Raw genomic sequence first — 24,909 nt, 5'->3', positions numbered from 1 at the left:
GTGAGTTCCCTGGTCCGCTACAGGCAGTTTTAGGCGTCTCCCAAACTTCTTTCACAGGCGGCAGCTTTAGCTCGGCGGTGGGGGGCGGGGCAACCAGGGAGAGCGTCCAGGTGCAGGTGATGGCAACACAGGGACTCCTGGGAAATGGAGTCCCTGTCCCTCACCTGGCGCTCGCAGCCCTGGTAGAGTGTTCTCCTCCCGCCCTGCAGCCCACACAGGACTCCAGCGAAGGTCCCACTCCTCAGCAGGAACACCCAACAGAACGGGCGATGCGGGACCCGCGCAGCGGGTACCGCGAGGTCCAACGACGGCAAAAAGGGCAACCAGGCGGAAATGGATTCAGCAGCAGAAACGTTGCAGGGATTAGCCGGTGAGTTCCCTGGTCAGCTACAGGCAGTTTTAGGCGTCTCCCAAACTTCTTTCACAGGCGGCAGCTTTAGCTCGGCGGTGGGGGGCGGGGCAACCAGGGAGAGCGTCCAGGTGCAGGTGATGGCAACACAGGGACTCCTGGGAAATGGAGTCCCTGTCCCTCACCTGGCGCTCGCAGCCCTGGTAGAGTGTTCTCCTCCCGCCCTGCAGCCCACACAGGACTCCAGCGAAGGTCCCACTCCTCAGCAGGAACACCCAACAGAACGGGCGATGCGGGACCCGCGCAGCGGGTACCGCGAGGTCCAACGACGGCAAAAAGGGCAACCAGGCAGAAATGGATTCAGCAGCAGAAACGTTGCAGGGATTAGCCGGTGAGTTCCCTGGTCAGCTACAGGCAGTTTTAGGCGTCTCCCAAACTTCTTTCACAGGCGGCAGCTTTAGCTCGGCGGTGGGGGGCGGGGCAACCAGGGAGAGCGTCCAGGTGCAGGTGATGGCAACACAGGGACTCCTGGGAAATGGAGTCCCTGTCCCTCACCTGGCGCTCGCAGCCCTGGTAGAGTGTTCTCCTCCCGCCCTGCAGCCCACACAGGACTCCAGCGAAGGTCCCACTCCTCAGCAGGAACACCCAACAGAACGGGCGATGCGGGACCCGCGCAGCGGGTACCGCGAGGTCCAACGACGGCAAAAAGGGCAACCAGGTGGAAATGGATTCAGCAGCAGAAACGTTGCAGGGATTAGCCGGTGAGTTCCCTGGTCAGCTACAGGCAGTTTTAGGCGTCTCCCAAACTTCTTTCACAGGCGGCAGCTTTAGCTCGGCGGTGGGGGGCGGGGCAACCAGGGAGAGCGTCCAGGTGCAGGTGATGGCAACACAGGGACTCCTGGGAAATGGAGTCCCTGTCCCTCACCTGGCGCTCGCAGCCCTGGTAGAGTGTTCTCCTCCCACCCTGCAGCCCACACAGGACTCCAGCGAAGGTCCCACTCCTCAGCAGGAACACCCAACAGAACGGGCGATGCGGGACCCGCGCAGCGGGTACCGCGAGGTCCAACGACGGCAAAAAGGGCAACCAGGCGGAAATGGATTCAGCAGCAGAAACGTTGCAGGGATTAGCCGGTGAGTTCCCTGGTCAGCTACAGGCAGTTTTACTTGGTCCATTGAATCTACACCCATGAAAGAATATTAGAATTACATAAATAAAAATATCAATCTCTTCAGCATTACATTTTAACTACAAATTAAAGGAGACTAAACAAGATACATCAGGTGAAGTATGGGAATGTAGCATAGGTCAGATGGGAGTTGCATCTGGAAATATGTCAGCGGATAGAGCCCAAGAAGTGGAAGAGATCCCACTGAGCTATTGGAGATATCTACTGGGGCAACACATCAACACATATATAGATGTCAAAATAACATGTTAACTGATGCCTCCAGAGTACAGAGATCTAGGAGCAGACTGAAGTTAGGCACTCTGTCCCCTAAGGGCTGCTTTCAAGACAAAGGATCCCAGCCATTCAAATCAGAATGAGACATCTCCGAGTGGAGGATGTCCAACAGAAAATCTCAACGCAAGAGGTGGCAGTAGGAGCAAGAGTTAGTTGCTATAGACTTCACAGAACTCCACAGAAATCTGCAGAGGAAGCCAGACAGTACCACCGTAACAGAGCCTTTGCACTCACACAACTAGAGACAACTATTGACATTGGATCTTATCCCCAAGAGGAAACCGCAGTCGATAATAGTACTCTGAAAATCTGAAAAAGAGAGAGAGGAGCAGGATGCACAATATACACAATCGATTTGTCTGTTTCTGCTCTAAACTCTATAGGCATCAATGTCACATTCTACAGACTCTGTCCATCTTTATCCATTCTACTGGAAACGGTTTAGGATCAGATGAATTGAGATGAATGTAAGCTGTGGTTTGAGGATTTAACTGGCGGGATAGAGTTCTCGAAATGGATGTATCTTGTTTTTGTCATCAAAAGGACTGTTAGAGGTCATGGACCTTTTTTTTTATCTGAACTGATGTATACAGGCAAACTTTGTTGAGCATCACCAAGACAGTTATCACATTAGATCTTACAGATTGGTACAGCACATTGGGCCTTTCATCCACTTTTTGTCCCAAACCTTTTTAGCCTAAATAATGTCACCTTACTTCCTTTTTCATGTCCATTAGGTATATACCAGTTCCATGCATGCAGTTTGGGTTTAGCATTAGCAGTGTTGTATGGTTTTATCCACTACAATGGCTTCAGAATCCAGAAATATTTGGGCTCTTTGAGTGCCCCGAAATATGTGTTTGGTTATAATCCTAAATAGTAATTTTAGTAAGATTTAAGTGAAGTGGTTTCTGTGTAATTGTTTTATACTGATTTAGGGCCAGATGTAGGTCGCCGATTTCGGCCGTTACCGACCGGTATTTGGTGATTGAAATGTACGGGGCCTAAAATTTACAGAATCAGTAAATTTACCGAATCGGTAAATTTACTGATTCTGTAAAATACCGAATCAGTAATTTTACCGAATCGGTAAATCTAGATGTAGGTGGCACTGAAAACAGTGCCACTGGCTCTTAAGAATTCGTTATTTACCATGAAATACTATTTCATGGTAAATAACGAATTCCTGTATACATGCACATCTGTGCATGTACACCTGTGCCATGTGGCACACATACATGCCCTTAGGCACACAAGCCAAAATCAGGGGTGCAACAGGGTGTCAAAGTGACACCCTGCCCCCCTTGACAATTCGGTCATTTTACAGAATCGGTATTTACCGATTCAGTAATTGACATTGATTCCTATGGGCCTGTAGGCCCATAGGAATCAATGGCAATTACTGAATCGGTAAATACCGATCCGGTAATTACCGAATCATACAGATTCGGTAAAAATTACCGAATTTTTACCTACATCTGATTTACCAAATCTAGAATACCGAATCGGTAAAATTCGGTATTCTAGAGTCGGTAAATCAGATTTACCTACATCTGGCCCATAGTCTTAAGTATCATTTTCTGAACATGGAACTGAAGAAGATTGGTTAATTTAATTAGCAACTTAGAAGGTAAACTCAGCTTCACGTTAGGCTGATAACATTTTAAATGTTCATCTAATAAAATGCCTGAAGAAAGTTGGAAGAGCCGTTGCTTTGGGTCACTTAATCTGAAATATGGATTTTTTTTTATGTATTTGAATGTAAAAAAAAATCTGAATGTTCTACTGAATCCCGTCGGTGTCCGACAAGCGAATTTTTATCTGGAGCTGATGTCAATCTATTAATGAAGGTTTTTCTAGTTCGGTACGTTACTCAATGAGTGTTTTTTTTGGAGCAGTAAATGAGCATGTTTACTAAAGTATTAAGGATTCATTATGTATAGACATCAATCTGTGAATTCATCAGCAGAAGGTCTAAAGATTAAGGGACATGAAAGTTCTAACAATGTATTGACCTTTCCTATTTCTTCCTGTTTATTCTTGTCTGCCTCAATGTGTGCCTCCTCTTCATGTTGCTTTCAATTATACCTGTGTTTCGTGATAATCCATACATTGTTGTTGGCTCGGGGTGTCATCCTCTGTGTTGGATTGTGGACAAGGGTACTTGACTGTTTCCAGTATCTTCCTTTAACAATACTCTGGGGGTCATTAATGTTATGTTTTCTTCTATGTTTTCATTTAATCTAATCTACATTAGTGGCTTCCTTTCCTCTCCTAGCGACAAGATTCTACTACTGGAATCTGGTTTGTGGAGTCCAGCAAAGAAGCATGGCTGTGAACTGAGAGTTTGGTCTTCAGGGGTCTTTGTACCAATCTTATTTTAAAGGTTTTATAAAGCGCTGGCAAGACCCGGAGGTATCACAGCGCTTTACATGAGCATCAGATCATGGTTACAGGTTACATAGTTACAAAGGTTACACAGTTCTTAGAGCATGGCAACATAGTTACTTGTAAGGTCGAGATAAACAATAAGCACAGATAGGTAAGGGGAAAAGCAGGCAAGGTGAGCGATTCAGGGGGGGTTGGAGCAGGGGAAGTAGACAGATAATGAAGGCGGGAAAGAGGAGGGGAGGGTGAGAGACACAGCATGGGAAGAGGAGGGGAAGGGTGACAGGGACACAAACCGGTAGACGAGTCAAAGCAACGTCCAAAGTCCAGTAAACTGTGATCCCAGGGGAAGTGGTATCACTTCCCTATCTTTGTTGCGAGAGGCTCCCTTTACGCAGTGGACTCTCTCAGAGGGGTCTCTGAGACTCCAAGGCCTGCATACTGGATCCTTCCCCAAAAAGGGGAGAGGGAGTGCTTTGGCAAGGCAGAAGATTGCTTTGGCAAGAAGGATTGGATCTGCCATTGGAGAGGATAAACACTGTATCCAAGGAAGGATTTATTGTTTAAAAGAACTGCGACACAATTGGATTTCTTTTGATACCCATTTGGTATCTGTTGACCCCCAGCTGTGATCATGTTGTTGTGATTTTGCAATTTGTCTGGTGGTGAGAATTTTCGTTTCAATGGGAGTATTTTGGACAATTTCCAGTGAACTCGCATCGAGCAAGACTGGGAGATGCTGTTGGATTTTGAAGGTAAACATTCATCTTTTGTTGTGCTGCTCGTGACCTGGCAACAACTCCTTAGAGTGTGGAGACATCGCGTGATCATATCCCAGGCAATGACCTGCAGAGAGCGTGAGAGGGATCACCTGAGGCTCCTGTCCATCCACCAGCTCATGAAGTGAAGTGTTCATCCGGTAGGACATTGCGCGAGGCTCCCTCCGGTTTCTTGAAGCTTTCTGCGACCTGGAGTTCTTATTGCTGTGTGGACACTCTACATTATGGATTTCCCATTGTCACGTTAGGTAACGTGTGACGTTGTCATTCTTGCGGCGTTGCCTAGTTACAGTGATGCTGCTGTAATCAGAGCCAGGGTTGTGACGTGGATAGTGTGTGTGCTGCCATTTTGGATTCACCGTTACGCCTCTTTTCAATTTCGGTTATCTGACACACAGAGCTTGCTGGAGGGTTATACCTTATGGACGAAAGAGAAGTACGGACGCATATTTATACAGTGAGTTTAAGGCAGCACAGCACAGCGCAGCACATTGGAGTTCTTCTTGGCTGAAAATATAAACTTCGTATTTATGCAGCAAGTTTAAGGTAGCACTGCGCGGCAGGACAACCCTCTCTCCGAAAATTCTCCTCACAAAATGCAATAGCATTGCTAGATTTGATTTTACTGACAAACACCACCTCTGGCCACTTTGAATAATAATCCATCATAACCATTGCATATTTCTCACTTACTCCTAACCCCTCAAATGCACGTACAAGATACACACTTCCACACGAACCTTTCAATATCCCTATCCATGCCTGGCCACCAAAAACACATTCTAGCTTTTCTTTTCACAGCTGACATGTCACCATGGCCCTCATGTAATAATTTCATCAACCTACCCCTCAAAGGTTCAGGCACTACCAACTTGTCACACGTCCTTACCACATCATTCACATCCGATAGTTCTTCCCACACATCCTTATACATCAAAACATCATCGTCTAATTTCCATCCAAAAGCCACAGGTAATTTTCGATCACCTTCACCAAAAGAGCATCGACTGAAATAGCTTCCTTCCATTCATTCTCACTAATTGCCTGACATACATCAACAATGTTTGCCACCATCCATTCCTCTTCATTATAATCTACATCATCCTCCTATACAGGTAAACATGACAAACAGTCCGCATTCACATTCTTCACTCCAGGAACGTATTTTAAGTCGAATGAGAATTCTTGCAAATGATATAACCATTTTGAAATACGAGGAGTAGTCCTACTAGCTCCAGTTGTGTTAAATATATCTAAGACGGTCTGTGATCATTGCGTAGTTCATATCTTGTGCCCCACACACAAACACGGAAATGTTGAACACCCCAGCAGTGCGGTGGCGGGCCTTCCGCCATCGGAAAGCAATTTTGCCCCCGCCACATTACAATGGTGGGGGGAATCTGACCGCAACCGTGGTGGGCGCAAAGATTGCCCGTCACGGATCCGCCACAGGCAATCATTTCGATTACCTGGCGGAGTGGTCAGCATCAGTAAAATGGTGGTGGGGCCTAGCAGGCACCGTCCTCCAGATTAGGATGCTGGCTGCAGCCAGCCTTTCCGCTGTGGGTAAACCGCCATTGATAGGCTATCGGGTATTGGTTTTGGGGGCCCATTGCAGGCCCCCCTTGCATTGGGGGGAGGTGTTTGTGCACTGGGGGGTACCCATGTTCATTTCACTGCACTAAGTTGCAGGCACCGTGTGGTGCCTGCCACGTAGTGCAGTGAAATACACAACATGCATTTTTAACATCCCGGCGGGTGCTGCAGTCAGAAGCACACACGCAATGTTAAAATGCAAAATACGACCGCCATGGTGGCGGTCATATCATAATTTGGAGTGCAGGACCACTGCATGCATGGCGGAAAGTCCCACCGTCATCGTAATGACCCCCTCTGTTCCTAGCTGTTACGAAATTCCCTGACTTCTATTACAAGGTTTGTCCACTCACACTGTTATTCCAGACTCCAGTTTCCCTCTGCTACAGTCTATTTTACTCTGTGAGAACCATATAATAGAAAGTGTCCTGGGGCACAACAGACATGTGGACTTACTTTTTGTGCCACACATATCACTTTGGGATTACATAAGAGGCCACTGGACCAAGTGGCTTCTTCTGTAATTCAGATGGTGCTGGTCCTAAATGTGCACCAGCGGGATCTCAGCGGGGTGTTATTTTATTTGCATCGGGTGTGGGCCCATGCAAATGAGGAAACATCTTTCATTTGCGCATGTGCTGTATTACAGATCTTGGTTAGAGGCTACGAGACTATTAGGAGGCACAGAGAAGTGACAAACAATCAGTGTGTCTCCAGTCGCACACCCTTAATCAGGGGAAAAGGAGGCCCAATCAATCCCTGTTCCCACCATTACTGGGATCTCTGATCCCATTTAAATGCACGCCAGCTTGCTGCCTGCACAGTGAAAGTTGGACTGGTGTCTACAAACAGCCAGTACACATTCTGCTAATGCACTTTTTTCAGTGTAGGCCGACCAACGCACATACTTAAGTGTACGACGCAGTAGATAGTGGAACAGTGTGCTGCATCTAAAATGCAGCCTGTGGTTCCTCTTTGCCGATCAGGCGCCTAAAGTCTACTACTTATTAGCACTAAAATTTCAAGAAGATATTTGCATTCGTCCCATCTCTTGTTCCGCTCTTAACCTTCTCGGATACTTAGCAATTAATAGTGCAGCAGGTGTGCAGGGGCACAGGAATGTCAGTGGCCCATTTTACCACAATTACAGTTGTTTTTACTACACAGTTGGGCAGGAGGGCCTATTTTCCTTGTTTGCATTACACCCTTCCTACACAGCTGTCCACTCCCCTGTCACATCTAGTGTTTGTAAATGGTCTAGTTTTAGGAGCTATGGGCCAACATAACATGTCTCTTTGTATGTGTGTATGTTTAACTTCATAATAGAAGGTTTATGTGTGTGGGTGCTTGTAGGTCTTTGTACATGTTTGTCTATTGGTCTATGAGTGTACATTTTTGTAGGTATGGTGTTCCATCTCCCTATTTGCATGTATGTGTCAACTATGTGAAGGTGTGTGCAGATATTGTGTCTCTGCATGAATTACATACAGATCTTTTGGCTTTTTCAGTGCTTGTTTAATTAGCCGTTGTTTTCTGAGATGAGTGAAACTGATACTAGAAATTGCATTTCTGGGAAGTCTTGATAGAGTAGCTGAACGTGCAAACATGTTGGTGTAAAAGAAGTATAGTTTGGATCAAATAAATAAATCTGAGACGAAAATATAAATTGTGATCAATTAAATGCAATGTACAGTAACAACAACTCTTAGTTAAAAATGAAAGAATAAAGAAAAATATCTCCAGGGTGCGCCACGGTTTAACTTTTAAGAAAGTGGGCTCGTATGGTGCCTTACACAAACACTCTTCAATAGTTGTATATTAAAAAAATTGTAAAACATATTCTGTAATCCCATGCAATTATTGTAGTGGGTTCCTCACTCGAGATGTCATAACAAACCAGACATGTTTCGGCAATATCTGTAAACCGAGAATGATGGTTGCACCAGTTAATATTGCCGATAACCATGAATGTTTAAAGAGACTTGATGTTTTAGAATTCTGAAGGCAGGTGTGTACTTTTGAAACATATAAGATACACTTGGAAGGATAGCTTCCTTGCAACATTTGGGTAACATGTTTGTCATTGGTACGCCCAGAAAACTATCCGCTGTATTCAGTTCAACAAATTTGAATGTTCATGAATGTATACGTCTATAGCGTTGTGTAACTTGCGACCCTACCAATTGAATGTATACGTCTATAGCGTTGTGTAACTTGCGACCCTACCAATACATTGTCAGTATAATCAGCGTGTCGCTCAAGCTTCACTTTGGGATTTTACTTAAATTTCTAATTCTTCTAAGGAAATATAAATATTTGATATATTTAATTATGGGTGATTCTTCAATGCACATGTTAATTTTACTTTTTAATATAGGCTTCTTCGTCAGAGGTTGTCCACAAGATGGATGTCTCTTCGCGGTCACAGTGCTGTAGACTGTGTGCGTATTTATCTCACTGTCGCAAGAAAATGGACATTTTTTGGTGCCAAGCTGTTCTCTGCGAAGGTAAGGTAGTGCTAGAGAACTGCTTGCATGATTTGTTATCAGGGCCTTCTGTGTATGTGTATCTAAGGCAAGCTGTTTCACGATAGGTTGATATGATAGGTATATTCTTTACACACCACAAGCATCTTTACAGCACCCACACAGTGAAAACCTTGTTCAATGAGCTCGTAATTAGATTGATCGTCAGGTGACACCCAGGCCATCTCCTTAATAATCTAGGCTATTCCAATAGTGTGGTGTTTCCACACCCAATAATTTCCAGGTCTGGAATTGCCATACTTGGTTTTACCAGATGTGAATATGCATCTGAAAAAACTGGTGTGTGGAGGGGGCAAGTTCTGCAATCCGAGTCATAGCCTGGCCCCCTTCCACCCTCTCCAGCACTACAGGTGGAACAGACAGAGACCACAGCCCCCATCCCCAAGACTTCCCTGAAGATCCAGACAAAACCACCTGATCCACATAGGTTGCCCTGCGGATATTTATCATGCACTCAGAGAAGACAGTAGTAATCTGCATTAAACTTCGCAGAATCAGGGGGAAACAGCCAAAAGGACCCAGAAATTCTGGGTCCTACAGATTATTTTGCAATCGGACCCACTTTGTAATCCATGGTAACTCATTGGAGACATCAGTAATTCTGGCCCAACTATGGCCCTCATTACGATGTCGGATGGACGTGGCGGTCTAGAACCGCCCAACAATAGGTTGTTGGTTCCGACCTCACAGTTTGGATGTGACTACCTTATGGGCAGTCAAAAACATAAATTATTCAATGGAATCCTGTACAGCAGGTGGAAAAGGCCAGCACCACAAGCTGCCATTGGAAAATGCATGTTTGTAAACTTCCCTGCACAGTGTGGCAGGCATCACACAGTGCAGGGATGTTTAGAGGGTACTTTAGGTGCCCACCACGCCCAAAGCAGTGGGCCAGGGGTGTAGGGGGGCCCTGCTTGGGGCCCCTTAAGTCACTTTCTAACAGCCTTTCCATGTTGGAAAGGCCGACATGGAAAGGCTGTTGGAATAAAGCATTGTAATCGCGGCAGCGAAGCCAAACCTGGCTCCGCCATCATTCATGGGATTACAATTCCGCTCTTCTTCTGACGGGTCCCCCGCGGGGTTCCCTCCGACTGCCATCATCGTAATACGGCGGTTGGAGGGAAACCCTTGATGTTGGGCACAAAGTCTCTGTCATCTGTCGGATGGCTTTCCTTCTGACATCCAAATCCTATATCGCTAGGAAGTTCACTTATAATTGGGACCTATGCATTTAAATGTAGTTTAATTTTCTGATTTTTCTGTATCTAAGCTACAGGACATATTAGATGAATAGATACCTGTGTATCACAAATGAATACGTATTTCCATAAAAAAGTAGAATGCTTAGCTAGGTAAACTACTTGTTCTACACATTTGCAAGCAGAATAGAAGTGACATTATTTGGCCAAATATAAAAGAAGAACTTTGAATGTTATTGTGTAAGATGTCACAACTAAGCAAGCAATATTATTCTACTATGGGCATCATTTCATGGTCCCAAGTGATCCATGTGGAGCTGTTTTTGAGGATTTTGAGATCCACAGGAACTCGGAGGGCTGAGAGTATTTTCCCCAACTTTAGCTGCCAAAAGCAGCTAGTCCATTGGTCAAATACCACACAAAACAAATGGGAATTCGAGTTCCACAAGTTATTCCCCAAATCCCATAATCAGGAGTATTCTCACTGACCGGATTTACTGCTATCCCAGTGTCAGTAACTCTGAGGCTGGGAATACTGTGCCTTATGGCGCCCAACTTATAATGGAGCTCCAGGAACACTCTTAGGCATTCAGCTCTTCTGCAGTACAGCTTAAATGAGGCTCAGAGCAGTGGTCAATAACACACTCATATAACCATAGAGACCAATGAATCCTCCCTATTACAGTCAAAATTGATCACATACACATATTAGATTTTTCTCTTACTGCAAAAGAGGTTGCATGTGATCTGGACAAAAACCAGCTTGAGGAAACCTGTACCTACAACTATTTAATGATGAACTCTGTTCTTTGAAATTTATGGATTTTAGCAGGTTGATGAAACACATTCCATGCATGCTTTACAGTTTGAAGAATATTTCCTGTAGTTGATTGTTCACTTGACCCCACTGAACCTTTTTTTCTGTCTTTCTCAGGTGTCGCTTCAGTATGTGCCATTTAGTTTCGATGCTCTCCGCATATCTACCCTTGACAGATTTTTTCAAACCCTGTCGAATGGCCTTTTCTTTTTCCCCATCTTGCATTCCGTCTCCGTGTCGTGCCTTCCACTTTCTGGTGGTTAAATTAAAAAAAAGGTCGGGGCCCTAATTTTATCTTGAGAACCCTCTTCCGTTGCTGCCATCTCACTTTTGCAGGTTTTTAATCATCCCTGATTTCTTTTGTTGTCCTGTCTTTCCTTTCCTTACTAATTCTTCCTTTGTTGTTGGCCCCTTTCTTGCTCTGTACCAATGTCTAATAAATAAGTCCTGGTCACCAAAAATAAATGATGGTGTCAATCATCTGCAACTGCTCCCTTTTGCCCTTCTTGTCTTCCCTCAATCCTCCTCTGCATCCCCCGTTGCCACCTCCCACTCTTTCTGCTGCTCCATGCTATTTTTCTGTTAAATGACTTCCAATCCACTCTATTTTCTTCCCCCTCCTTCCTTACCCTTACTGATTCCTTCTTCCCACTTTATGTTCCAGTTCTCCATTTTGTCCTTTCTCCTCCTTTGTTCCCAATTTCCATTTATGCTGGCAGTATCAATAAAGGACAGACCACCATAATCTCTCTGTTTAATATCCTTCTTTCCCTCTTTCAAGTTAAAAAGAAAAACATAACCTACACTTCCTTTTTGGAATTGGCCTAATGCAGCTTTCTGAAAAACCTACGGTTAAGAATACTTTACATAGGAGTAGGCTTTAGCTCTACCTCAGGGGAGTAATTGTTTCTCATACCAGGCTTTTAGCTGTTAGAATGTATTATTCCGCCTTTCATTGCAATGCATGAGGGAATATTTGGCATCTAAAAAGTACACTCAGTCCTTCCACTGCTAGTACTTTGAGAAACATACATTGTTACACAATCCTTTTTTATTTTCAATAACTTAGCCTTTTTTGAATTGTCATTATTATCTCTGTGCCTGACTCGCCTGCTTCCCTGATACTAAGATTGCCTCTGTTATTTTAAATATTGTTAGCTTGTGTTGCCATCTGAGGGTTGGACAGCGATAACAATCACAATGCGTAGGGTTATACCTGGTTCCAGCTCCTTCATTTCGCTTGGGCTTGGTATTTTTTTACATTGACAGCTCTTGACTTTTCCTCACCGCCACTGTGGTGGGGTCTTGTTTTATTATTTCAAGCCCCTGCCACCAGAGGTGGGTAGTTTGTTATTAAGTTGATGGCAAGAAACCCGTCTTGCATTTACAGTAAGGTCCTTGTTGACGAGGAAGGCAGCCAGTTTGGATGTGGTTGAGTTGCTGGGATTATCCCCAGGAGCATCAGATCACTCTGAAAGATATTGCTAAAGGACGGTGATATGTGTCACATTTTTAACAAAGGAGAGGTTGATGGGTAATGTGTAACCTAGTGAGATGTGTCATTGGACTTTAGTTCTAGCATCAACCATTTGTGGAAAAGGATGGCGTCTGACCTTCACTTCTCATATAAACAAAAGCAGGACTATAATGTCTGCAAGATGCCCTTCATTATAATCCCTCATTTGTTTATATAGCATTATAAAAATCAAGTTCTGGACAGTAATCTGGAGGTTGCAATTTTGCTTTCTTCCTTCTGTGTATATGCAAGGGTCAAAACAAGCAAGGTGATAACCAATGGGTCTGTCTTTAATGTTGTTACTCGTGCAAACACAAGCATGCACACATGTATATGGTGTATTCTAGTGCTTGTTTATACCAGCATATTATAGCTGAACCTGGTGAATTGCCCTCTGGATCTTCTTGTCAAATTGTTATCCTCATTTGTTTCTGTGCCACTCACATTTCTATGGTATAGAAACAAACTCAGGATTACAATGAAGATTGTCTTGCTTTCCCACCTTAATTTCACAAAGGAACAAAACCAGGACTATAATGAAGGCAATATATTGCCAATCTTTATAAGCCCTGACTGGCATCAATGTGTGCTACTGCACGCTTCTGTACACACTTTTTACATCAGATCCAGATTTACTGACTTTGTCAATTTGGACTTTATTGGAACCTATTGTACATACTTATTCCATGGTTCAATAACAGTTCCATGGTGGGCTTGGAGTTTTTTGAGCCAATTTCACCTTTATGAATCTTATTTTTTCTCGGAACTGACTTTGTCTGATTTTCCATCTTCATGTTTCCACATTTTGTGTGTGGAATATATAGATATCTGTAAAAGTTTACAAAATGTGTTTTTCCTGTTCCAGCCTACACTTGTATACACTGTAAGGCATCACCGAAAGACAAATAGCTTGTCCAGTGTAAATAGATAAACACTCATTTTGATGGTCTTCTATGCTATGCTGTAATGCTTTCCTACACCAAAGCAGGGCTGCAGGGACTTATAATTAGGGATGTGTTTGAAGGTAAACATTAGAAATGTCAGGGCTATAGATCTCTATATTGTATAGTATGTGTTAACTTATTGTAGTCACATGTTTGAACATTAATATGAAATAGATTTTTTTTTGGTTTCCTGTCTTGCTTACTTAGCCTTTGGCTCCATCACCACTGGAAACCACCTTTACATGGCTGGCTGTTCATGAAGACGGCATTAGTGTCCTGGAGTACAGCTCAATGGTAAGAAAGCATACACACTAAGCTATGAACCTTGACAATGAACATGTTTACAGTTTAGGATCTTTAATAGTAGGACGCTCAGCGCACAAATCCATTTGCTGCTGTAATTTCATGTTAGAGAAACAATTGTGAATCCATGTTTGAGATTTACAAAATGTGGATTTACACTTCTAAAAAACCTTTTATTCACATACTTTTGCGTGTAAGTAAATCTTCTCCAAGGGACTGAGAGTCGGTGTTTCAGGTGTGGGATGTCCTTTAAAGTCGGGAACACAAACACACATACTTGATTGTGACACTAACTGAATGCTGACCTAATCCCATCCTAACTATACCTTTACTTCTATTAAAGGGAGGCATACATTCATTTTGAGGGTGTAACTGGGAAAAGAACATGCATTAAAAACGGGGCAGGTATTTCCGTATGGAGGAATAAAGAAAATGTTCAGTGTACATTTGCACAAATATTATACGTTTTGCACGCTTAAATGTATACTATGGCATGTGGTAGTGCCTTTGCATAGTTGTATGTAAGTCGTAGAGATTGATTTCAAAAACCTTTCCGGAAGGAGTCCTGTGACCCAGCAATGGGCACTGGTTGTCAGACGTACTCCTTCAAATGGCTAATATCCCAAAGAATAGGAAATGTATTCCAAAGTTAGGTGGAAACCCACAGGAGTAAATTTGCAGGTTGTTAAAATCGTGGACATTTACTTTTCAGCATCAAGTTGCGCGATGCTAAGACCTTTTACCACAAATACCTATATGTTACTAGCATGTACAAACCCTGGATGTCAGTAACAATACAAATGCCTATTCCAGTCAGCTCCTTCCTTAATACTGAACCTGGAGGTTTTTTGGGGTTGTGTTTTGGAGCCTATTCAGGTTTTTAAACAATTTGTTAGATTTGCAGATTACCTTGTGACCTCTTGGTCCTTTGTCTAAGCGATGCAGTGGTTTGTTATTGTTTTACTTGGCGGTATTGATTTATGCAGGGCGTGTGCGCTTTGTGCCAGCCTAATTCTTAACAGTTCTCTCTTTACACTTAGGGGGACATTAGGATGGCGGGCGGACAGAAGTCCGCGGGCCCGCCACCCTAGCGGACCTGGGACCGACAGCCTGTGGTGCGGCGGTCCCGCCCCGACGATTAGGATGCCACCGCCGCGGTGGCATCCTTCATTCCCAGCATTGTGGCGGGCGGTGCTCACAGCACTGGCAGCCACAATGCTGGGAATGCACTGCGTGCATTGCCATGCACAAGGTGACAGGCACCGCGAGGTGCCTGTCACCATGTCCATGACAATGCAGGGGGGTACCATAGGTACCCCCCATGTGCAGCCCCCACCTCCCAGAGTCCCAGGGGGCCTGCAACGGGCTCCGTAAGGAAACTCCGCATGCCGCAGGCATGTTGCCGCCTCCGCCGCGGTACACCCCCACCGCCATACTAATGTGGCGGGGGGGTAAATGGGTGGCGGGCGGGGACGGATGTAGGGCGGATCGCCACCGCCATGCGGTCAGTGGCGATCCGCCCTACATCCTAATGACCCCCTTAGTATCAATACTCAAGGTACAATAGAGCTTTTTTTCATTATAATTTATCCTATGCATTTGTTGCATAGCAGCAATTATGAAATCCCACAATTATACTGTTTATTTTTGTAGACTTTATCCCTTGGTCAGGTTTTATCATTTATGTAAATTACTATACACGTAGTAATAATATTAGTATAATTAACATTAGACAAAATGAAGACATATAAATATAAGGTAAACTTAGAATCAGAAGGAAGATTAAACAAGCATTGGCATAACCAATAGATCTCGCCTATGGAACCTTATAACTGTTTGGTTATCCAGCACAATATCCTTGGTGCAACAACATCAACTGTAGCATGGCTAAACATTTATAAGGTCCCAAAGGCGAGACCTATTGGCTATGCCCATGCTTGTTTTTTAAAGAAGTTTATCTGTGAGTAGGAGGTTATTTGGGTTTGGTATAAGGAGAAATAGTGTTTGTTAGCATTACTGAAGTTTCTAGGATGGAGAAACATTCAGAAACACACATGAATAAAAAAAACATAGAACTACGCTCAACCAGTTTGCCAGGTGTCTTCCATGTTTGCTGGTGTCTGTCATGTTTGCCAGATGTCTGCCGGGTTCTCCCAATCGCCACAGAGTAACCAATCCCCAGAGCACAGGTGAAAACTCCCAGTAACTCGCAAATCAAACGTTAGCAGGGTTACACCTGCAGCCAGGCAGCACATCAACCCTTAGTAGGGCTACAGTTCAGCCAGGCAGCACAGCCTGCTGAGGATACACATGGCCGCAAAATATATAACCGAAAACAAGAGGAGCACAGCAGAGGACAAAGAGATGCCAACCAGGTCAGAACAGCGGCCTTCCAAAACTGGGAGACTGCAAGGGCAATGACACTGAGCAGTGATCACAAACAAACTAAATGCTTCTAAGAAGAAACGACAGGAAGAGTAAAGATGTCAGTCAACTGACCATGGAAGCAAAGGAGGTCTAGCAGCAGATATCAAAGAATGACTGAAGAGCTCTGAATGGATTAACGCTGAAGGACTCAGAAGACAGACACTGCAAGGCTCTGAATGAACAAACACTTAAGGGCTTTGAATGGATATGCATTAAAGTCCTCTGAATAAAGTAACTGTGAATAAACGCTGAGCACAAACCAGAAAAATGCGGGAGGGCTCAAAGCCCCGACCAGTGGGCCATGAAAAGGCTCTGTAAAGGCCACTGAGGACAGGCCAGAAAAACTCAAAATAGCTCATGCAAGAAACAGGAGTGACAGAAGGGTTTTGAGAAGCGACTAGAGAAACAGAAGCACTCAGTGGTGAAGTTATCAAGGACGTAAGTAAGATGTTCTGATGAACCTTTCTCGACTTCAGAGCCTACAACGGTGTATTGCGGAAAAGCAGATCTACACTAACCAAGAAAGCATTACGTACAAGTGAAAGATTTTATTGAAATAAGTATTACCTATAAATAATGTATTGACCCAATTATGTTCTTTAAATGCTTGCAATTTGTTTCTGCATGTGTTAATGCTTGCTTGTTATGCTTTTTTTTGTTAACAGGGGGTGAACACAAACAGCCGAAGTGCATTATAAATGCACCATAGGAAACCGCCCGAAGCTGGCACATTGCCTTATAAAGGCTTTGCTTAACATAAGAGGGCCATCCGTTTGACAAACGTAACAATCCCACGCTAGCCTCAACAAACCTTCTGCAGGCTCCGCCAGGGAGTGCTTACAAGGACATGCGGACCACGACCCGTAAGCAATCAGGGTCAAAAGCAAGGAAGACGAACGGAGCTCACTCAAAGACCACTAATTGCGCCCTTTGATCTGGAGAACAACCGAGCGATGTCACAAAAAACCACGAGCAAGCACAGCTTTCACAAGTCTATACGCCCACAGAGTGTGCAAACTCTGTTCAGATAAATTTACTTGTATTTCCTTAAATAAACAGTCTGGATTTTAAAAAATGCAGACAAATGCTTTCTGTTGCAGTGTTCTTGTTTCGCGTGAGTGCACCCTTCTTTATAAAATTGCACTCACCAAGCATTGCATGCAAAATTTAACAGGCAAACGTTAAAATATACAAATCACAACTTTTTTGTAAAGGAACTACACAGTAAAATCAAAATAAAGATAAATCCTCATCACAGACATACAAAAATGCTCACGCTTACAAAAATACATTAGCACAAACGCTCTTATAGCTAGGAAGGGTGGTGTGTGAGTTCATATGACTCGGCGTGGAGGGGTGAAAGGATCGGCTACGTTGAATCAGACAGACAGATTGACGTGATTGACAACAAAATACGGACTCCATGTGGCGATGCAGGAGCTGCTGGTGTGCGCGTGCTGTTGCGAGCAGCAGCATATGTTTCCAATTATCGCGCCCGCGTCTGGGCAAGATGATTGGAAACATGTGCTGCTGCTGCGCGTAACCGCAAGCATTAGGCCATGGGCGTTAACATGGGTGGGACAAAATGAGCCATTGGCCAATTGCGCGCAGTCTTTGTTAAAAAGACGCACGCAAAGGCCAATAGCCTGGGGCAAAACTAAAAGCAGACGCGCAAGCGTGTGGTGTGATTTCTGAAAGCCCTTACTAAAAGTCGAGCAGAGCAGCGCATGCGCGCTGCGCTTGGCTCGACATAAAAATAGGAACATGGGGTGACTCACTGAGCACCTCCTAGAATAAGGACCAGATGTACAAAGCCTGCGATTTGCAAAACCACATATTTTGTGAATGCAAAATACCTTTGTTTCATGTACAAAAGCCATTTTGCTAGTCTGAAAAGTTTTCTTTCCATATCGCAAATAGACGGCGGTGTGAAAGAGGCACTGCTCTCCTATGTGCGAGTCGCAGAGTTACGTATCAATGGTTTGCACTTGCAGTCGCAAAGTATTTACATTGATTGACTTTACATGTACAGTTATACAGTAATGTCAAGCATGATGTCTGATGAAGCACAACAAAGATGAACAAGATGTGATGCTGGACTGTCGCAGGAATATGGATCTGGCAGGGAGTATAGGGGGCTCCTGCTACTGAAGATAATGCTCTGAAATGGGGATGAATACTGTTTACTGGGGACAAAAGTCAATACATATTGACATTAGAGAAAACATTTCTAAATTTTTAGCTATGGATAAGGAGCTAGACTCAAATTTGTTAGGCCAGCTCTTAACAAAAGAGTGGTCCATACCATTGCCTTACAAAGAGTGAACACCCAGATGGGCACCTATCGCCCAAATTACTCAATGTGCCCAACGAGAAGTGTTCCGTTCTATAAAAAAAAATAATACAGGGTATTTGAGGAATCACAATTCTACTCACTACTCTACCACTTAACTGCTTCCTTCGAACAATAACTTTAAGCTAAAAGTCAATGAACCTTCCAATGGCACAAAGATTCATCTGTCGGCCAAAAAAAGTATCTGGGCAACATTCTAACCTAGCCACCATTTGCAATCACCTACCATACAGACAATGATAGAAACAAGAACTTGAGCTTTGCTTGAATGTGTCACATACAAATGTCATCCTTGTCAAATGTACCTCCAGCACATTTGCCTTGTTTTGTTCTCCACACTAGGTCAAAACCCAGTTGTGCATTCTCCAGTAACTATAGACTTAGCACTCCATGTCAAAATTAAATGTCGACATAAAAAGTGTCTGAGTCTTCAAGTCCTCGCCTGGAGGAAATACATAGCCTTGTCACCAATTACTAGGCAGGTGAGCTACTGCAACACTATGCACAGCTGCACACTGGTAGTGAACTGCAAAATAAATCCTGCTATCTAGGTATTCTGACTGGAGAAAGGATGTCCTCCGAGCTCTCTTTAGCTATCCGTTGCACAGAGAAGTACCTTTCTGTCTTATAGTGAGCAAACTCCATTACATGTTTAGTCTGCTTATCTGCTACATTGAAAAGAGAACCCTAGGGCACCTGACAAGACACAAGATGATTTTATCAACCACAAAATATAAACATTCCATAGTTAGACCATTGTGATGTTTAGACCCAAATTCATGAAACTGTTAGACTCCTGAATGCAGAGAGTACAGCATCTGCCTCAGGTTCAGGAAGATGCTGAAGAACATTCTTCTTAATGGCTTTAGGACTAAAAATCCTACCCATCATCGACCCTCATCAATGATACCCATGCTATATTACGCTAAGTGTGCTTTCACAGTATCTGTAATTTGATTTAAATGTAATCGATTCCTGTACTCTAAAAGGTGTTCTAGATGTGTATACCAGCCTATCTGTAATTTTGAACTTGTTTCGCACGCACTTATTGATCAAATTGACACTACCCAAAGGTGCTCAAATCGGCTTTCGCCACATGCTGTCCTATAACTCGCAATAGATAATAATTATATGAGAATTGAATCTGGTGGTGTGCAAGTCATTGTTTCATGGCTTCAGTACGAGTTATGGCTTGAGGAGCCAATCATACATGTTTTTATGTGTTTTTTATTTATTTATTTAGGTATTTTCCTTTTGGACTACATGTAATACATGAAAAAATAACAAGAATACCCTTCAATGCAAGGTTATGCTCAATCAGTTGCATACACTTGGTTTTCATCGTGAACAAAACAGTCGATCAGCAGTTCAGCATACTTTATCACATCATGAAATTGTCTTCCCACAAACCTTCCGGGGGGTGCGTGGGGCATTCCTACATTTCTTTTAGCCGTATGTATATGATGGCATTGCATCACTGTTCTTCCTCAATTCAGCGGCCTCCACCAGTAAGTATTTCCGTAGGGGAGTCCCAGATGTCTCTGGGTCTGGACTACCACATGTATCATGTACCATGTATCACTGACTGCGAGATACACCATACCAGGTCCTTCACCCATTCTTCACGTCTAGGCGACCTGCCCCAGAGGTACATTACCACTCATCGCTTTGCCAGTAGCAGAGCTAATGCTGTGAATTTCTGGTGTTTTTAGGGATATTCCATACCCCTCTCCCCCCAGCAGTGCTAGTTATGGTGTTGGGTCCGGGATGTCCCTTATCATGGTAGTTTATCAAAAAATGTCCCCAGTAACGATTTATCACTGGGCACTCCCACACCAGGTGGAAAAAAACCTCACCTCTAGTGTGTTACATACTTCACACCGCGTGTCATTTGTGAGTCACCGTGTCTGCATACTCAACTTTCTGGATCCCTCAAGTGTGAAAGTCATCTGTGTAATAAACCTCTGTATTATAAAGCCGAGTCACAAGATGCCCAAGCATGGCTCAGATACATTTCTTGTGGGACCTAGGTAGTTCTAGGCTGGTGGCCACATAGTGGACGCACAATGTCGGGCAGAGACAGTAAGTGCTGAGAAAGGGCAAGTGGGGGGTCTACAAAGTCTCTAAGCAAACATTGGCACAGATATGGATAGGCTTACCAGAATCACCACTCAGCTCATCTGCACTTGTAGATGGTCATTCCTTCGATAATCTTCCTCCAGTCTCTGGTGAGGATTAATGCAAGCTTCTAGGTGCTGTGTCTAAATCTCTGCACTTCCTAGGCATATTGGAGCCCTCTCCCAATGTCCTCTTGCAAGGCTGGCAACACGGTGGGCCAGACAAACTGCCGCAAAAGCATGAGGCTTAGCTCCAGCCTTGAAAAATGGACCAAAAGGGGGTGGTGATGGACGGAGCATCTGAACCAATCAAACACTCACACCCAGTCAACAGATCTGGGTTTAATCCATCACCGTTCTTTAGCCCACTCTGCCACCCCAGTTCAGACATGTCCATATGCAAATCAGTCTGACCCTGTGCCTCATGGGAACAGTCCAGCCCGAACTGCCAAGCCATGCCTTCCCTGGACCGGAAACAAGCTTCCGAGGACCGGTTTCTGGCATTTCAGCCGTCTTCAGCCCGGCTTGCTTGAATCCAGTAGCAAAGTGAGCAAGGGACTCACGTCTGAGCATACCCTGCCAACTTATGGCGAACAAAGTGGTACAAAAGGGGGTGGTGATGGACGGAGCAGCTGAACCAATCAAACACTTTGCCACTGGATTCAAGCAAGCCAGGCTGAAGACGGCTGAAATGCCAGAAACCGGTCCTCGGAAGCTTGTTTCCGGTTGACTGGGTGTGAGTGTTTGATTGGTTCAGATGCTCCGTCCATCACCACCCCCTTTTGTACCACTTTGAGACAATGGACAGCATGCAGCTTCAAGTCCTAGAAGCACCACAGGAGGCTGCCCGCAAATCACAGCCAATGTAGACCACGTTATATTTACAGGGCAGTCGGGCACCAGCCATCTGTCAGTCAGTGCAAGAGTTTTCTGAAACCCTAACTACCTAGGGGCCAGATGTGTGACCATTCTGTGTCTATGGGAAAATGTGTTTGTACATATGGCCCTAAGTGTGTACAGAGTTTGCCTGCTCAGAGAGGCATCTGAGAAAGGCGGGCCATGCTCACCTCCCAGAAACCACTGTGGGAGCTGGTTTCTATGTCACAAGAGGCAGGTACATTCAACAGGAACCTACTCTGGTAGGAAGCCATGGGTATTCTGCTTTAACAGGACCTGGGGACCACGAAGGTAGAGAGTCATTATTGGTTTACTGGGGGAAGCAGCCACCCTCCATCTTACAATCAGTGCTTGATACCAAAGAGATGAATGCCATAATCAGTGGGTAACCCTAATAACAGGTGCGGCAAAGGGTTAATGGTAATCAGTCTTCTCTCCACACTTGTTCGAATGTTTGTAGTCATTATCACATTATTATTAACCGTGCATGCACGTTTTCCAAACATTCACAGTCATTATAATATATAAATAGGGCTGACCACCATTTGCTAGGGATCTCTGATCTTAGTCTACAAATGGACGCCAGGCAGCATCATTCCGGGGTGCATCCCGAAGACTATAATACGTTGCTACCAGCCAGGTTTCGGGGAAAGGCATCAAGTGTGGTTACCCCCTCAAGACTAAAGAGTGGGGGAGGACAATTAAGGATCTCTCTAATCTTACGGCACTCTATGGTTACCCCAAAGCACACCAGATCTTCAGTCTGGGGGGTCTGTTGAGATTAGGGGAATATTCTAAATATGCCAGAAAGGTTAAAATATGTGTGAAAACATGGACAAAGGAGGAAAGCAGTGACCCGAAGGGACCAGCTGCAAAAGTGATAGTGGACTTTAAATCCTACATCCTGACAAACTTCTTGCATCAAAAGTGCATTGTTTATGGCACATACTCCAAACTTTAAGATACAAAAACACTGCTTCTATAAATTGGCCTTCAACCAACGCTACCATAATACCGCTCTGTACATCCAGAGAAGCCCGTGTATTTTCTTTTTTAAATACTCAAATAATGTTGGAAGTGAAAATGGATTTAGAGGGTCGCCTTGGGGAACAATGGTGGAATTGCCCCCAGTTCGTCGCTGCCGTGCTGTTACATGCATTAACAAGCGGGTCCTCCTTGCTTACTATTAAGCTCCCAGCAGAATCCACTCTTCGCGTTTTGTTTTCCCGCCCTTGGATGGCAATAGAATTATAGCACTTAAGAGCTGCACATTACACAGCAGCAAGCATGCTTACATTCTCAAATTGATAACATGCCTCGGAGAAGAGCGCGCGACCAAATAGCTGTGTGGGTGTAGCTACTTTCAGACTTTATTTCACAGCTGTGACTGCTGGAGGCTGCCATGTTGTTCTTAAGCTGGTATCATGTGAAATCTAGAGACCCACCTACCTCCGAATACGTGGGCTCCGCTCTGTGTGGCATTCGTTTAAAAGCAGAAATACCAACGTGGGCCTCTCCAATTTATGTAATTACAGGTGAAGAGTGTGAAATGAAAGAATGCTGTTCAAACTGGAACATCACATCACATCACCTGCTCTGCAACTAAGCCTTGATGTAGGAGGGACACTTTTTCGGCTGTTTAAGCTGCACGAAACACTGCGCCAAAGCAATGCACAACGAATTTGATCATGTTTTTCTTTACCTGCGTGCCATGCTTTTGTTCCATCTCGCCAATAATCTGATCTGAAATACAATATTGCGTTGGCAGGGACACTGATTTACTGTTGCTGTTTTGTAAAACTACTCTTCTGACAGTGGAGGGGCAGCCTGACCTCTCACTACACAGGAGCCAGGCGCCAGAGTACATAGTGCCAAACTGATCTGTACCGATGTTTGCTCTAACTGTGTTGTAATTAAACGATTTTGCACCCTTTGATTAATGCATATGTTTATTGTGAACCCACCAGTTGATGAGTATGTCCGTTCAAAATTGCACTTCACCAGTTTTGTGTGGTTGATGGACTTAGTTTTAGTTCGAGCCTGCGAGAGCATGCGCTCTAGCTTGTGGGACTCTTGTATTCAGTAATGGGCTGGGAACTTCCCACAATTTACCATTCGATGTCATTATTTCTTTCTTCTTTGCTGCTTTCTCATTGGGCAGCGCTAGCCTTCCGTCATTTCCTTTTATTTCTATGGCGCAAAGACTAATTACCGATTCATTATGCTTGATTAGTGTCCCTCTGCCGGCCATCAGCTGCTCATGCTGTGATTCTGTTATCCAGTCTACACTCAGAATGTGATCATCAAATAGGCGTTATTACATATGTTGGTATGATCCATATGACCAGTTGTGAGAAATCATCAGAGGGACCATGCAGCAAACGTGTCTGATTTCTAAGGGACTTCACCAGATACATCTTCCGGCTTGCTCTGCTGGAAGATTTTGAGCTCCATAAAAAGACTAAGGGGCACATTAGTATGCGGCGGTCCCACATAGCCCATTATGATGCACCCACCACACTGGCGGGCACATCCCTTATTTTTAACATTGCGACGGGCAGTGCTGGAAGCACCGCCCGCCGCAATTTCTAAAAATGCATGTTATGCTTTTCAAAGCACAACGTGACAGGCACCGCGCAGTGCCTGCCACGTTGTTCTTTGATAGGCAAAGGGGTACCATAGGTACCCCCCATGTGCACCCCCAACCCCCGGAGTCCATGGGGGCCCGCAACGGGCCCCCCAAGCAGACTCTGCATGCCTTTCCGCTGCGGCAATGCCGCTGCGGAATGGCATTAAAAAATGCACATTCTATTATGGCTGGCGGTGTCTTTCAGACACCACCACCATATTGAACCCTTTCCCGCCAGGTCGACATGTCGACTGGGCGCAAAAGCGGCGGACAGTCTTTCCGTCCACCGCGGACCCCCCAGACATTGTATTATGGCGGGGGGTCTTTTCTACAGGGATGGCGGGTGGATTGCCCCCGCCGAGCCGGCAGTGACTACCACCGGCCCGGCGGGGGTAATCCACCCACCATCTTAATGGAGCCCTAAGTTCGAAGGTAGAAATCCTGACTGGGTGAATTGCAAAAACAGTATCCTCCTGATGTGAGGACTTCAGAGGACCTGAAATATGAACTTCTCTCACTCTGATCTTTTCCCACCAAAACCAATAGCTTCAGTGGAACCTCGTCCATGTGATGTGGCCCCAGTGCT

General features: G+C 44.6%; 1 protein-coding gene across 1 annotated transcript in view; it reads left to right on the top strand.

Moving 5' to 3' along the window:
• The window catches only part of PLEKHH2 (pleckstrin homology, MyTH4 and FERM domain containing H2), a 666,795-nt gene that overhangs the window by 627,781 nt on the left and 14,105 nt on the right, over positions 1–24,909 (top strand). The window contains exons 26-27 of the mRNA XM_078649687.1: positions 8,953–9,082; positions 13,805–13,891. Of these exons, the coding sequence (XP_078505813.1) occupies positions 8,953–9,082; positions 13,805–13,891 (217 nt within the window). The remainder of the gene's footprint in view (positions 1–8,952; positions 9,083–13,804; positions 13,892–24,909) is intronic.

This window comes from Lissotriton helveticus, chromosome 6 (assembly GCF_964261635.1).
Source record: "Lissotriton helveticus chromosome 6, aLisHel1.1, whole genome shotgun sequence".
Classification (NCBI taxonomy): Eukaryota; Metazoa; Chordata; class Amphibia; order Caudata; family Salamandridae; genus Lissotriton; species Lissotriton helveticus.
Note: the sequence above shows the minus strand (reverse complement) of the source record. Positions and strands in the feature narration are given on the sequence as shown.